General features: G+C 42.2%; 1 protein-coding gene across 1 annotated transcript in view; it reads left to right on the top strand.

Annotated features, from left to right (window-relative positions):
- Positions 1 to 15,855, top strand: part of Best3 (bestrophin 3) — a 44,311-nt gene that overhangs the window by 16,202 nt on the left and 12,254 nt on the right. Inside the window, exons 4-8 of the mRNA XM_004650087.2 lie at positions 2,948 to 3,102; positions 4,691 to 4,768; positions 4,872 to 5,024; positions 8,341 to 8,421; positions 11,028 to 11,179. Of these exons, the coding sequence (XP_004650144.2) occupies positions 2,948 to 3,102; positions 4,691 to 4,768; positions 4,872 to 5,024; positions 8,341 to 8,421; positions 11,028 to 11,179 (619 nt within the window). The remainder of the gene's footprint in view (positions 1 to 2,947; positions 3,103 to 4,690; positions 4,769 to 4,871; positions 5,025 to 8,340; positions 8,422 to 11,027; positions 11,180 to 15,855) is intronic.

Below are 15,855 nucleotides of genomic sequence, written 5' to 3'. Positions count from 1 at the left end.
TCCATACTCCTGAATAAAAAATAACCAGACATAAAGTTGTTCTTTGGTCGAATTACAGAGATTACAGCCAGTAGGTAAGTGGGGTCATTTTTTAGAATTGCACTCTAAAACTCAAGAATATAAGTGTTAGACAACTGATATGGAGTATCTGAGACTGGGCTCCCAGCTAACAGAGGAACAGCTGCTGCAGCAAGTCTACAAAGCCAAGAGAGGTCATGTTCACGTGTTAACTTCTTGTAATAACAATTAATCATGCTCTGTGCATCTTTTTAAAAAAGAAAAAGCAGGTCATGCCAAGAGTTTAACTGAGAAACAAGAAAAGAATTATTAGTCTTTTTTTTTTTTTTTTACTTCCAGAGAAAATACCACTCTTTAAACATAGTCATAACCCTCCTAAGCTAGTATAAATAGTGTGAATATAAACCAAACCTAGTCTCCTGGTGGGGAATACTGGCTTTGCCATTGTTATAATGTTCATCTCAAGTAGTGAATAAAGAGAACCTTCATTTATTAGAACAATGATTTTTCAAACACTGCTGCAGATCTTGGCAAACACACAACTACTTGAATCCTGTCACATCAGGTCACCCAGGAAGAGAAAAAAGATGTCCCTTCCTGAGCTCGTCCTAGATTAACGGAAGCAGAAGGCCACAGCAGCAGTATTTTCTCAAAGTATCCACAGGAGACTCTCGCCAACAGACCGGGCTAAGAACTGTGTTTGGGTACAGCTCAGCCCTTTCCAAATTCACTAGGTGCCAGGAGTGACCTTGAGCATCAGGTCCACTGTGTGGACCTTATGCTTGAAACACTGAGCTAGGTCACATCAAAGACCTCAGCTCTGTGAACTGATGAATCCCAAAAAAGAAATGTCTTTCTCTTATAGCATCTCTTAAGTCTCTAGTTAAATGAGATGGATGATAACTTTAAACAGAAAAACCAAATTTGTAAACAGATTATAGATAAACATAAAAAAGTCTTGCATCAAGGCAAATGTTGATTTTCATCTAAATATATTTTAAATATAAGTAAATGATTGAATTTCAGAGGCAAAAACTCAAAATTCATATCTAATACAAATTAGTTTTATACATAAGCTTTAATTCACAGAGCACAATTTATATTGAATTAAAATATTTTAAAGCCACTTTAAAAAACAAAGGGATAAATATGGTGTCATTGCAGCAAAATTTTTAGTGCCAAAAAATTAGAAGCAGCTGAAATGTCTACTTAAAAGGAACTAATTAAATAAAACATGGTGTACAATTAGCAATTCATGTCAGTGAAGAGTGGCTATTTAAAACAATGATTCTGCCCTCTATATGTTAATTTTTAATCTCAAAGATAAAAATAAAATTAGAAGTTAATGGCAGATATGTATATAAAACCATTTATGTTCAAAAACAGGTCTGTATGAAAATTCATGAGCTTTCCTGTAAAGATAAGAAAAATAAATCAAACATTGTGATTTCCACCTAAAAAAGAAACAATGCAGCTGGAGGAAAAGTGAGATTTTTATTTTCTCCAGTAATATGCCTTTAGCTTTTTTGGATATTTATGCCATTTGAATTATTCAATCAAAGTTTTCTAAAACAAGAGATGATATATAAACTGGAAGCTCTTGATGTGCACATCTTTGTAAGCAAACTCTAGTATAGACATTGAGTAAACGTTTGATAAATAAACCTGCTATTTACTGCTCTGATTGGTGGCGAGGGAGAAGAGGAGGCTAGATAACATGTCAGTGCTACATTTTACACTAGAACTTACTGAGTGCTAAGAGCTCTGCTAACTGCTTCAGATATGTTCATCATCGCAGTAAAGTACATCTGATCTTCTCTCTTTTACAGGTGAAAATCTTAAGGCTTAAAAGGGTTACTGCAGGGCTGGAGAGATGGCTTAGCAGTTAAACGCTTGCCTGTGAAGCCTAAGGACCCCGGTTCGAGGCTCAGTTCCCCAGGACCCACGTTAGCCAGATGCACAAGGGGGTGCATGCATCTGGAGTTCGTTTGCAGTGGCGGGAAGCCCTGGTGTGCCCGTTCTCAATCTCTCTCTCTCTGTCTCTGTAACTCTCAAATAAATAAATAAAAATAAAATTAAAAAAAAAGGGTTACTGCAAGCTCAAGCTAACTGCATTACACACACACACACACACACACACACACAAACCAAGTTATAGTTTATAAAGTGCACATGTGATCAAAACCAAGGCTGAAATAAAGTCACATGATGCAACATGGGAGAATGCAGCCAAAACACTGGATGCATTATATATTGATTTTGAATTAATGTTTGGTTGTTGCTTATTCAGAAACCTGTTGTTAAACTTTTCTTGACCCTCACATTCAGTTATGCAACCCCATAAAGGGATAATGACCCCCACTTTAAGAAGCTATGTTCTAGGTCTTATTTACTAAATTATTACTCACTCTATCAGAGATTGCCCACATGAAGTTTATCACACAATGATGCATTGTCTCAGATATTAATATATAACTTTGGTGTGCCCACATGTGTAGATGCATGCACACACATGCTTTTATACACACAATTCTGTACCACTAACACAAGTAAAGCCTATTGAAGACAGGAGCCTTGATTACATATTCTTATTTATTTATTTATTTATTTATTTATTTATTTATTTATATGAGAGAGAGAGAGAGGAAGAGGCAGAGAGAAAGAGAAAATGGGTGTGCCAGGGCCTCCAGCCACTCCAGATGCATGCAGCCCCTTGTGTATCTGGCTTACATGGGTCTTGGGGAATCGAACTGGGGTCCTTAGGCTTCTCAAACAAACTCCTTAACCACTAAGCCATTTCCCCAGCTCCTACATATTCTTTTAGCATCCTTCCCCACCCATACTATATTTACTTAGTAGACCAAAACTATGGTAATGCATTAGTGCTAAACTAAAATTCTGTGACTAGCTTTTTTTATTCTGTGTAAAGGTTTTATGACAGCAGATGAAAGGAAATTATTTGACCACCTCAAATCACCTCATCTAAAATACTGGGTTCCTTTCATCTGGTTTGGAAATCTTGCCACTAAAGCCCGGAATGAAGGTAGAATCAGAGACAGTGTTGATCTGCAATCACTGATGACCGTAAGTACATCATAAGCCATCAGTAAAAGATGTTCATTAGAACTCAAGGAGGCTCCTGTATTTAATGACTAGAAAGTCTGCTTTGCTCATTCTAATTCCAAGGAACTAGGAACCAGTATCAAAATATACACTGGGCTAGAGAGATGGCTAAGTGGTTACAGGCACATGCTTGCAAAGCCTGCAGGCCTGAGTTCAATTTTCCAGTACCCATGTAAAGACAAGTATACAAAGTGGTGCATGTGCTGAGCTCATTTGCAGCCTGGTGTGCTCATTCTCTCTCTCTCTCTTTTTCTGTCTCTCAAGTAAATAATTAAATAAATTATTTTTTATTGGAAAGTGAACATGGGCTGAAAGATCTCTTGGTAGTAGTTGCTGTTTTCACACTGAGTGCTTTGCAATTAGCTCTGTAAGAATGTGTTAACCAAGGACTCTAAAGAACAATGCTGTCCACATACCACATTTGCTATCCCTAGCTTTAGGATTCTAAAGTAATAATTCTTTTTCAGTTTTGGGGGATAGAACACAGGGCACCTTGTACATGCTAGGTGAGGTCTTAGTACTGAGGTGAACCTCCAGCCCCCAGATAAAACCCTGAGGGAGACTAAATCTCTCCCACTTCCACCAACTCAGAATACCCTAAGCTCAACTCAGTTGTTTTGTTTTGTTTTTTCCAGTTGTTCTAGCAAACAAAATAGTATCTTCATGAAACAAACAATAAGTTTATCTAAGAGCTGAATATTTCTGCTATAGCCATCTCATGCTTGGAAGGGACTAAAATGAGTAAATAATTTTAAAAAGGTTCCAAATTTTTAAGGTAAACTCTTCATCCTTGTGTTATTTATTATTTATATAAAATGGATGAAGGATTTAAAAAAATCTCAGGCCTTCCTGCTTTAAACAGATAGATTTTTTTGTCAATATGGGTATTTTAAAGTCCCCATTTTTGTGAGGAAAGGTTTAAGTATACTTATATTTTTTCTAAGATCTATAGTAAGCATATTTTAATTTTTAAAATATTTTATTTATTTATTTGAGAGAAAGAGAATAGATGTGCCAGGGCTGCTAGCCACTGCAAATGAACTCCAAACACATGTGTCACCTTGTGCATCTTGGCTTTAGGTGGGTCCTGAGGAGTTAAACCTGGGTCCTTTGGCTCTGCTGTCATGTGCCTTAACCACTAAGCCATCTCTCCAGCCCTATAGAAAGCATATTTTTAAAGAGAAAAAAAATGATCTCCAAAAATTTCTACCAAAATAACTGGGATTACTTATTTAGAATATAAACCATTACCTTCTCACCATCACTCAGAGCCAGTACTTAGGTTGGAAATTATGGGCTCAACAGAACAGGGAATATTTCTATAAAGTTATGTCTTACTTTAATATTTTTAATTTTTGTTTCACATTCAGTGATGTTCATTGCTTCTCTTTTTCAAAGCCTTCCTTTTGTAGGATCAGTGAGAGCCAATTTTCTAGCCTTCCAGTGTTGACCCCACCATTTACAGACATGTGCATAACAGACAACCCCAGCTAGCGTTTCTCAGCACAATTATCATTTCAGTAAATCCCGGTTTCTGTCCCTGGCTTAGGAAATGAATCGGTACCGCTCCTGGTGCAGCCTCTTGTTCGGCTATGACTGGGTTGGGATTCCGCTGGTCTACACCCAGGTATGAAGTCTGTGTATGTGGTTCTACTCCACCTGCCCACACCGCGCTGAGGCTCCCCGAGGCCGCCAGCACTGCCCCTCAGCTGGGCTCCTCTCTCTTCCAGGTCGTCACTCTTGCTGTGTACACCTTCTTCTTTGCCTGCCTCATCGGACGCCAGTTTTTGGATCCCACCAAAGGCTACGCGGGGCACGACTTGGATCTTTACATTCCAGTCTTTACCCTTCTCCAGTTCTTCTTCTATGCAGGATGGCTCAAGGTAGCCCACAAGGTCTCGGTGGCTGAGACCCACTCTGTCACCTCGCCTGTTCCCAACCCTCCACACGGACCATTTGCTACTGAGTCTGGCAAATCGTTCATGGGTAAACTCAAAGGTAGACTTAACATTGAATAGCTCAGAGAGGTGGCTAGTTTTCCATCAAGAATTAAAGTGACAGAAATGTAGTGAGCCGAGATTGTAGCCGTCAGAAGCGGGCCATTATGCAAAGAGATGAGAACATTCTCCCACAGGTATTGATTTTCCCCAAATCTGTGTGCTCCCCTTAGGGATGGAGTCATGTAATTAAAGTGAACCTGCACCTGGGCTGTATTTTATGCGCAGCCAGGCAGAGGAAAAGACGGTAAAGAAATAGCCTCGGATATCTGACTTAAGCTTTAATACTGTAGTAGGATGTTGGTTCTGCTCCACTCTGTAAATCATATTTACAGTTCCCAGAGTTCTACTAGCTGTCCCACAATATTAAATACATCCTACTTTTGATGACCAAGGCTTAGACAGAGCTCATCAGAATTAAAGCTAGAAACACTGGGATTAATGATGACATTTACTTCACCAGGAATTTAAAAACAGGTCAGAGCAGCGAGAACAGCGCCTCTGCCATCAGTAGGCAGTTGTGTTTGCTTCTGCAGCAGAGCTCTGACCATTGCTGCCACCAGAGTGCCCTCCGCAGCCTCCCCGATGCACCCGTGTAAGCATCAGACGCCCAATTCTCCAGCACCCGAAGTATGCCATGGGAAAGAAATCAAAGACAATGGCTTCCTTTAGTAAAATGAAATTTAACCATACTTTCAAGACAACTAGCAAAACAGAGTTTTCAAATGCTTGGCCTTTCCACACAGCCATTTGTAGCCAGGCCTTCAGGTAGGGCAAATTTTCCCTACGCCACTCATTTTTGCAGTGGTTTGAATCTAAGTTTGTACTTCTTCACTTATTTGCACATATAATAGTGTATGTGTAGTGGGGGATGGATAACTATGTCCTCGTGTCACTGCAAACAAATGCCAGACACGGGCGCCACTTTCTGCATCTGGCTGACGTGAGTACTGGGGAATAGAGACTGGAGTCAGCAGGCTTTGCAAGCCAGTGCCTTTAACTGCTGAGCCATCCTCCATCCCCCATTGGTTGAATATTTACAGGGAAAAATAAGTATGTTGGTATTTTAAATTATCCTCCAATGATAAACAACATGTCCTTTAAATGGCAAAAATGTTTTTAACCAGATGTCAGTGATTCTTAATTATTTTTACTGACTTCAGAGTGTGAAAGAGCAGGAGGGACTGATGGCTCTCATTTCCCATTAAAAGAAAAAGTAGACTTTCCCTTTATAGACATAAAATCACAAGAGGCCCCATATTCAGTCAGTCTGGTCTTTTGGTCCTTTCCCTTGAAGTGCCTGAACTTTTTGCAGTCTGTTTTGAATCCATGCTAGGTGCTCAGTCAAACTGTGAAAAACTTAGTGGTTCCTTTCTTTTGGCAGAATCTCTAATTTCTTTTTCTTTATAAAGTATTTTGAAAAGGTAAAATACTAGGGCTCAAGCCATAGCTCAGTAAAGTGCTTGCCTTTCATGCTTGTGGACCTGCGTTTGATCCCCAGAACTCACATAAAAATGCCAGATGTGGGAGCACACACTTAGAATCCCAGCACTGGGGAGGCAGAGAAGGGAGGAGCCTTGGGGCTCACTGCCCAGCCAGTCTAGCTTAATTTGTAAGACCCAAGCCAATGAGAGATCCTGTCTCGAAGAAGAAAAAATCCAGGTGGGACAACTCCCAAGGTTGCCTCCATATGCACATCATACATCATAAACGTACACACTCCCATGAACATGCACTAAAAACGAAATACATGAATGTAGCTCAGTTAAAAGGTTAGCAAATGTAATAAAAGTGAGTTTTCCCACCCCATTGAGTTGTGTCTCCATCCCCTAAGAGCTCTATCCTGCCAGTCTGGATTTTAATAAATCTTCCCACAGTGCAGCAAAACTGTCTTGACCTTTCTTGATGAAAATGGAGCTCCCCAACACAATATGTCTTTGTGACATTTTCAATGTACATATTAAGTGTCATTTTGGCTACAGGATACAGACAGCACTAGTATTTACAGAACTAATGTAACAGAAATGTTTTCAGGATTGAAATAGTGGCTCATTTAAGTTAAGCAACAGCTCAGGCAAGAAAAGGCAGATATGCCCTCACATCTCATAGTGAAGGTCTGCCACGGGCCCTTTCCCATGCAACCTCCTGACAGAGGGACCATCCTGTGCAGGCTGTCCTTTAGAACAAGGGACATGGACTCCGCTATGTCAGTGGTTCTGAACCTGCCTGTGCTGTAAAATCTTCTAGGAGCTTTACGTATTATTTCTGCCTGGGTTCAACTTCACACTCAAAAAATTAGAACCTCCAGGGAAAGAACCTGGGCCTCTGGCTTGGAGGGTTTTGATTGCTTTGCTTTGTAGAGCTCCCCAGGTGATTTTTGCCCACTGTCAAGGTTTTAAACAACTGCTCTAAGTGGTTTAACTTAAATTTAAAAAAAAAAAATGGGTGGTTTCTTCAGAATAGTCTTACAATCTAGAAACTAACCAAATAATACCTTTATTGATATACACTTGTGGCATAAACATCTCTTTCTCTTACACAAATAATGAAAATCAAAGAAAATTATTCAAAAAGGTCAAGCAAGTTGTGTTTGACACATAAACTTCTATATAATTCAGGAACATGGTAAGAATATTTAACACTGATGAAATATTAAAATAAAATAAGAAAGCTACCTAAACTTTTTCCAAAAGGAAAACTAACTTAATAAAGGTAAGTCCTTTAGAGTAAAGGTAAGCAAGCCTCAGATTCCAGCTCGATTCCAGCTCTCAGTCACTTATAACAGTTCTGTGTGAGAATTGTGAAATCAACATTTATTTCATTTCCTTGTGCTTTGTTTTTCCCTGCTGTTTAACCTTATCCCCTGAGCGCTCACAATTTCCTGTGTCCTCACTGTGTCGTGCACATGGTGGATAGCCCTGCAATACAAGCTGGCTTGACTTTGGCTCCTGTAAGTGCATGGGTCCTCTGTGATGGACAGCATTTTCACAAACTGAACGGACAGGCCCATTTACAGAGCATACCCTTGAAAGGCCATTACTTATGGCTAGTGAATCAAGCCACACTTGCTAATAAATAAATGTCTTTAGAACAACCTAGTCCCTTGTGGGTTTCACACTATGAATGTGATAAGAGGAAAGACGAAAGCTCTGCTCTTAGTTCTTACAAGTTCACACTGATTTATTCTGAATCTCAACCACAGGTCGCTGAGCAGCTTATCAACCCTTTTGGAGAAGATGATGATGATTTTGAAACTAACTGGTGCATTGACAGAAATCTGCAGGTTAGAGAAATTTTTCTTCCTCTTGTAAACTTTTTATTTTATTTTATTTTATTTTTTGGGTTTTTCGAGGTAGGGTCTCACTCTGGTCCAGGCTGAGCTGGAATTAACTCTGTAGTCTCAGGGTGGCCTTGAACTCACGGCGATCCTCCTACCTCTGCCTCCCGAGTGCTGGGATTAAAGGCATGTGCCACCATGCCCGGCCCGTTGTAAATATTAATGTTGCAGTTACCTTCTCCTTGCTGCCACAAAGCACTCAAGCAAAAAAAAAAAAAAAAAGCTGTGGGAGAAAAGGGTTTAAGTAGAATTTCAGGTCATTCTTCTCTACAAAGTTCTGTTGGCTTTACTCACTCTCTCCCATCTAGTACAGAGCAGTATTGAATTTCTTGAGATAGGGTCTCACTCTAACTCAGGCTGACCTGGAATTCATTATATAGTCTCAGGCTGGCCTCGAACTCACAGGGATCTTCCTAACTCTGCTTCCTGAGTGCTGGGATTAAAGGGTGCACCGCCATGCCAGGCCAGAGCAGTATTTTAATTCATTGTTTTATGGGGAAATGTCAATGGTGACATCAGGCAGCATCCACACACAATCTGTTATGAATTCTCAAGCCTGTACCCCCAGATTCCAGCAGCCAGGTGTGCAAGCCTGGATCCCCTCACCCTGAATCATTACTCCTGCAAGCATCTCCTGAAGAGCCAGGTTAGAAGACTTCTTCTAGACATAACTGTCCTCAGAACCCCAGATTAAGGGCTTTTATCATGCCCATCTGTTGAAAGCCCTGTCAGTCTGTTAGGGAAGAGGCATAGTGTTTCTCACTCTGTCAAGTCCCAGAGGATTCATTGTTTGTCACTTTATAAAAGGGAAAGGGAAAAAGAGAGAGAGATTTCTACCACTGTGTAAGCTTGTCAGTATGCTTCTTTTCCAAATAAACAAAGAAGACTAGAGCCTAACCAGGCATGGTGACACACAGCTGTAATCCTAGCATTTTGGGAAGCTAAGATAGGAAGATCAACAAGTTCAAAGCCAGCCAGGGCTACATAGTGAGAACATATCTCAGAAAAGAATAGAAAAGGGAAAGGAGGGGGTGAAGGAAAGGAAGAAAGGAGAGAAGAGAGAGGAGGAGAGGAAGAAAGAGGAGGAGAGGAGAGAGAGAAAGGAAGAGAGGAGAGATGAGAGGGAAGAAGAGGAGATAGAGGAGGGGAGAGGAAAGAGGAGGAGAGGAGAGGGGGGAGAAAGGAGAGGAGAAGATGTAAGAGAGAAGAGAGGAGGGCAGGGGAATGGAGAGGAGAGAGAGGATGGCAGAGAGAGGAGGGAAGGGGAGGGGAGAGAAGAAGAGAAGAAAGGAGAGGAAAGGAGAGGAGAGGGAGGAGAGGAGAGGAGGAGGGAAGGGGAGGGGAGGGGAGAGGAGGAGGGAGAAAGGAGAGGAGAAGAGAGAGAAGGGAAGAGAGAGGTGAGGAGAGAGAGGAGGGGAGGGAGGGGAGAGGAGAGGAGGGAGATGGTGGGAGAGAGGAGAGGAGAGGAGGGGAGGGGAGAGGGAAGAGAAGAGATGAAGAGAGAGAGGAGGGAAGAGAGAGGTGAGGAGAGAGAGGAGGGGAGGGGAGGAAGGAGAGAGGAGGGGAGAGAGAGGAGGGGAGGGGAGGGAGGGAAGAGAAGAGAGAGAGGGTAGGAGAGAGGAGAGTAGAGGAGGGGAGGAGAGTGGAAGAGAAAAGGAGAGAGAGGAGGAAGAGAGAGGAGGGAAGAAAGAGGTAAGGAGAGAGAGGAGGGGAGAGGAGAGAGGGGAGAGAAGAGGAGGGGAGGGGAGGAGAGGAGATAGAGAAGAGGAGAAGAGAGAGAGAAGGGAAGAGAGAGGAGGGAAGAGAGAGGTGAGGAGAAAGAGGAGGGGAGGGGAGGGATGGAAGAGGAGAGGAGAGAGGGTGGGAGAGAGAGGAGAGGAGATGAGGGGAAGGGAGAGGGGAGAGAGAAGAAGAGAGAGGAGGGAAGAGAGAGGTGAGAAGAGAGGGGAGGGGAGGGGAGGGGGGAGAGAAGAGGAGAAGAGAGAGAGGAGGGAAGAGAGAGGAGAGGAGAGGAGAGGAGAGGAGAGGAGAGGAGAGGAGAGGAGAGGAGAGGAGAGGAGAGGAGAGGAGAGGAGAGGAGAGGAGAGGAGAGGAGAGGAGAGGAGAGGAGAGGAGAGAGAGACAGCAGGACGTATAAGAAGTGGCGTGAAGTAGAACTGTGTTTACGGGGTTGGCAGGATGGCGTAGAGGGTGCTCACCTCCTCTGTGATGGGGTTTAGTGGTGGCCATCAGGGAAGCCGCCGCTACAGGAAAAGGTTCGCTGCTGTCCTGCAGAGGAGGAGCAGCACCATGCTCGGGCATGGGGCTTGATGGACAGAGAATAGGCAGTGCCACAGCCAGCCCTGCTTCCTGCACTGCCAAGTGTTCCTGGGCAGGGAGCACAGGTCCGAGCCTCGGTTGCAGCCCACGTTTCAGCACGTGCCTAGCAGACGGCTGCCTGCTCGCTCACTTGCACTGCCCCATTGTCCTCGCGTTCCCAGCTACCTACTGGAGCTTCTCCTCTGCATGCCATGTGCATGTGAGCTGCTCTAACAATGTGACAACGGTTTTAGGTCTCCCTTTTAGCTGTGGATGAGATGCACATGAGCTTACCGAAGATGAAGAAGGACATTTACTGGGACGATTCTGCCGCTCGACCACCATACACGCTGGCAGCTGCTGACTACTGTATACCTTCATTTCTGGGCTCAACTATCCAAATGGGGTGAGTGTTTTCACAAAACCTTTGACTTTTGGAAAATGACTCAAATGCTGCTTTGATCTTTTGACATTTCGGGCTATTTTTCTAAGTGCGCATAGTAAACATCCATCAATCTCTAGTCAGTGATTTTAGCATAGTGATCTAGCCCTATGTACTGCAAGCATTGTATGAATGGGTTCAGGCCCAAAGGAACCCATGCACAAGTCTAGAATAATTTTATTAAATCTGATAATGTATGTTATTGCAGAGAAATGAATGAATGGAGGCACGCATGTATTTTGCTAAAAACAGGTGTCATAGTTTTTAAGTAGCCTGAAGAAAAGAACATGGTAAACAAAAAAAAAATTTTTTTAAGGGGGTGGAGAGATGGCTTAGTGGTTAAGCATTTGCCTGTGAAGCCTAAGGACCCCAGTTTGAGGCTCGATTCTCCAGGACCCATGTAAGCCAAATGCACAAGGTGGCACATGCATCTGGAGTTCATTTGCAGTGGCTGGAAGCCCTGGAGCGCCTATTCTCTCTCTCTCTCTCTCTCTCTCTCTCTCTCTCTCTCTCTCTTTCCTTCTCCCCCTCTATCTCTCTCTGTTGCTCTCAAATAAAGAAAAATAAACAAAAAAATTTTAAAAAGAAGTGAACATGGGAAATTTTGAAAGAAATACCAACCCTCCAAAAAAAAATCATACAAGGAAAAGAAAACTTCTCTGGAGTTTTGGAGGGACTTCTGTAGCAAAACTGGCTATTCATTGAGGCAAGCTCTAAAATAATTTTGAAGGAGGCTCATGGCCTGTCATGGCCATTGTAACTCTTTTCCTCCTCCAGTAGTGTTCTCCTGACAACCTACATTCAAGGTATCCAGCTACTGTGCCTTGCCCACAGAGCTGCACTCTTGGACAAATGTCTCCAAATCCTCATAAATGATGGTTTGTGGCTCTCTTCCAAGGGGGCTTCTGAGGCTGAAAGCCCTTCAGAAATGCTGAAAGTGACATTTCAGGAGCTGTGGAAAATGATGAGAAAGATTTAGGAGCCTAGAGATTGACATTAGTCCCTTCCAAGTACATCTTAGAGAATGGCCCATAGCAGGAAAGACTTGATTTATTCCCAGATGATCTTCCAAGGCTGGATCTCCTACCCAGGGTTCTTCTAGACTAACATGCTCATTCCTATGGCTCAAAGAATGACTGCCTGTTGCTTGAACTTGGCTTCTGCATTCCTCCTTTGTTAGGGGACAATGCTGCATGGCCATCTGACAAGCTTGTCAATTTTGAAACTTAGTAGGGTAATTAAGTAAGCTTTATCCTTCCCTGTACTTCTACTATGGGTTGATGCAAAGTATTTGAAGGTCTAACTTGTAAACCAAAGGAGGCCAACACCATGGATAGAGTCTGGGAATCATCCTGACAGTTCTACTGATTCCCTGTATCCCAGCTCTAAAGTCATTTGGTTATTTTTGCATAGTGATAAATCTTATTTTAATCTTCGTATTTGTCCTAATCATAATTTTTGAATTTATTTATTTGAAAGAGACAGAGAAAGAGGCAGGTAGAGAGAGAATGGGTGCACCAGGATCTCTAGCCACTGTAAACAAACTCCAAATGTATGCACCACTTTGTGCATCTGGCTTACATGAGTCTTGGGAAATCAAAATTGGGTCCTTTGGCTTTGCAGGCCTTAACCACTAAGCCATCTCTCCATCCCCTAATCATAATATTTTTAGATTCCTAAGTGCACATCTGTGTCCTTCATAAAGTATTAAGACATGTGTGTTTCTCTTATTCCTGTATATGGAAAAATAGTTAAGAATTAAGTTAAGAATTTACAAGATCTCAGAAAATGCCTTCCTCAAAAGGTTACTGGGAAGATTAAATGAAATTGTAAACATAAAATCCTCTAGATATAAAGTGTTTTATTATCAGCTAGTCAGGCCCTTTATTTGTGGATTTTAACCTGAGGCACAAAAACAACTAGTCAAATCTAGACTCTTTCTTATTTATTTTATAATTTTCATTGTGGATATTTATTGTATGTGGTACTGCATTACATAAGGACATCTTCTTGCAAGGGCACAATGTATAACATATATTGAGCATATTCCTTTCTTTCATATTAAACTAGCCCCTGGAGTTCAGGGCAGAAACCAAAATAACTGAGAGAAAGTCAGCAGATATTCAAGAGTGCAATGAAAGAAACTTGAAGAGCTGGAGAGATGGCTCAGTGGGTAAAGTGATTACCAGGAAAGCATGCAGGACTGAGTCTGGGTCCCCACTACCTGCATTTAAGAGATGGGGGGGGAAACCCAGGCATAATAGAACATGCCTGTAATCCCAGCTCTGCAGAGGTGAAGACAGGAGATTCCCTGGGGCTTGCTGGCTAACTAGTCTAGCCAAATCAGTGAGCTCAAGGTTCAAGGAGAGATCCTGTCCCAAAAACCACAGTGAAGAGTGACTGAGAAAAACACTGGACATCTACTTCTGGCCTCCACACATGTACACATGTGCACATGCACCTGTGTGCAACACACCTACACAAATACAAACACGCATGCGTACACACACACGTAACACACACACATATACACACCCACACCCCAAAGCAAAACTTATCAAGAAGGTCTCTAATCAAAACAGCCTAATGCACAGGAGAAGACCAGAGTTAAGAGGAGGTTTCTGGGGGATATCTAGCTGGACTCTACTAGAACCAACTGCTCAGAGGAACCACCATGCAACAGCTCACTTGCTCTTGACTTTCTGCACAAATGAGGACCATTAAGGTCAAGCCTCACGCTTCAGGAAAAGTCACTCCAGGAATACGGGCTGAGGAAAATCAAGCATTCACAGGGATGACCTCTGTGCTCCATGACTTGATTCCTCCTGTGGTTGTGGTGCTCAGTAAAATGTTTCTGATTACCTGTGGCAGAAAGCCAAACTCAAACCAGCTTGAGCAAAAAGGGGCTTATGGATCCCAACCCAGCGTTGAACATGACAGGATCCAGAGGCTCGCAGAATGTGACTGGCTCTCTTTTGCCCCACCGGTCTCAGTTCCAGGTCCCTCTCTCTCTCTCTTCTGGTTTAGTTATTCAGTTATCTCTTCCCTCCTGATGGCAAAATAACAAACTGGCAGCCAGGAGCTCCAGCCTTGCAAACTGGCTTTCAGCTATCCCATGGAAAGAGCACATCTCTTTCCAGCTCCTCAAATGTACTGTGACTTGGCTATGATTAGCTGGGCTTGGCTAACACATTCATTCCCAAATTAATCACAATGGACAAGCAGGCATAGCATGCTAATTAGCCAAGGCTGGCTGGTCTGTCCATGCTGGATGAACATAGAAGAGCCATTCTAAACTGACACAGTGGCACATGCCTTCAATCCAGGAGACTGAGGTAAGAAGATGACCATGAGTTCAAGACCATTCTGGGCTACCAAGTGAGTTCCAGGCCAGCCTGGACCAGAGTGAGACCCTGCCTCAAAAAAAGAAAAGTATGCTGAGCATGGTGGTGCACATGCCTTTAATCCCAGCACTCAGGAGGCAAAGGTAGGAGGATTTCAGTGAGTTCAAGGCCAGCCTGAGACTATATAGTGAATTCCAGGTCCACCTGGCCTAGAACAAGATGCTACCTCAAAAAAAAAAAAAAAAGAAAGAAAAAGGGAAAAGTATCAACAAAAAAAAGCCTTTCTTAGAAGAGTAAAAAATTTTAATCATCATATTCTATTTAGGGAATATAGTCCCAACATATTTAATTCAAAAATATTTTTTTATTTATTTGAAAGAGAATGGACATACCACAGCTTCTAACCACTGCAAATGAACTCCAAACACATGCACCACCTTGTGCATCTGGCTTACGTGGGTATTGGGAATTGAACCTAGGTCCTTTGGCTTTTCAGGCAAGTGCCTTAACTGCTAAGCCATGTCTCCAGCCCCCCAAATTAAATTGTCCTTATCTTTTCCTATCCAATTGATACCAATTCCCATGACCCAAAAATTCTAAAATCAATAAAATGTCTTTTAAAAACTGAGCAAAAGTACTATCCAAGGGCAGCCTGAGAAACTACTCTGCCTCATATTAGACACAGGTAGACATGACTTTCACATTCAACACACTCTACATTTCCACATAAAAAGGAAATTCTTCTGTTCTCAGTCCTAAGGAACATGTTCAAAGCATGGCCCTCTTTTCTGTGTATTTGATAGGTATACATAATGAAATACCTCCCCTCACTTTTAATCTTAAGCACAAATTTAAAGTGTGTGTTTGCCTGTAGTCTTCACGGATGGAATGAACCCATGGATTTGGGTAATTTTTTCAAAGCTCTACTATGTGGTAAGTTTTATGTCAGAGTTTAAACATAGAAGAAAAAAAATAAAAACCAACCAACAAAACATGCCTTAAACTTACAGACATAATGAAGGAAGAGTTCACAATACAATGTAATACGTGTCACAGTAGAGAAGAGCTAAGAGTCGTATAGGAACACACAGTGAAGACGTACTTCACAGAGACAGATTCTTGGAGTTGGAGAGTCTAACATGTTTCTTAAGAATTATTTAGGACGGCTGGAGACAGGGCTCCATATATCATATATCATATATATATCATATATCAGCAGTTAGGAGCACTTCTTGTGCAAGCATGAAGGACTGAGGAGGCCTGACAGGCCACTCCAGTTTGGTCCCCAGGACCCAA

Source organism: Jaculus jaculus, chromosome 6, assembly GCF_020740685.1.
Source record: "Jaculus jaculus isolate mJacJac1 chromosome 6, mJacJac1.mat.Y.cur, whole genome shotgun sequence".
NCBI classification, from domain to species: Eukaryota; Metazoa; Chordata; class Mammalia; order Rodentia; family Dipodidae; genus Jaculus; species Jaculus jaculus.
Note: the sequence above shows the minus strand (reverse complement) of the source record. Positions and strands in the feature narration are given on the sequence as shown.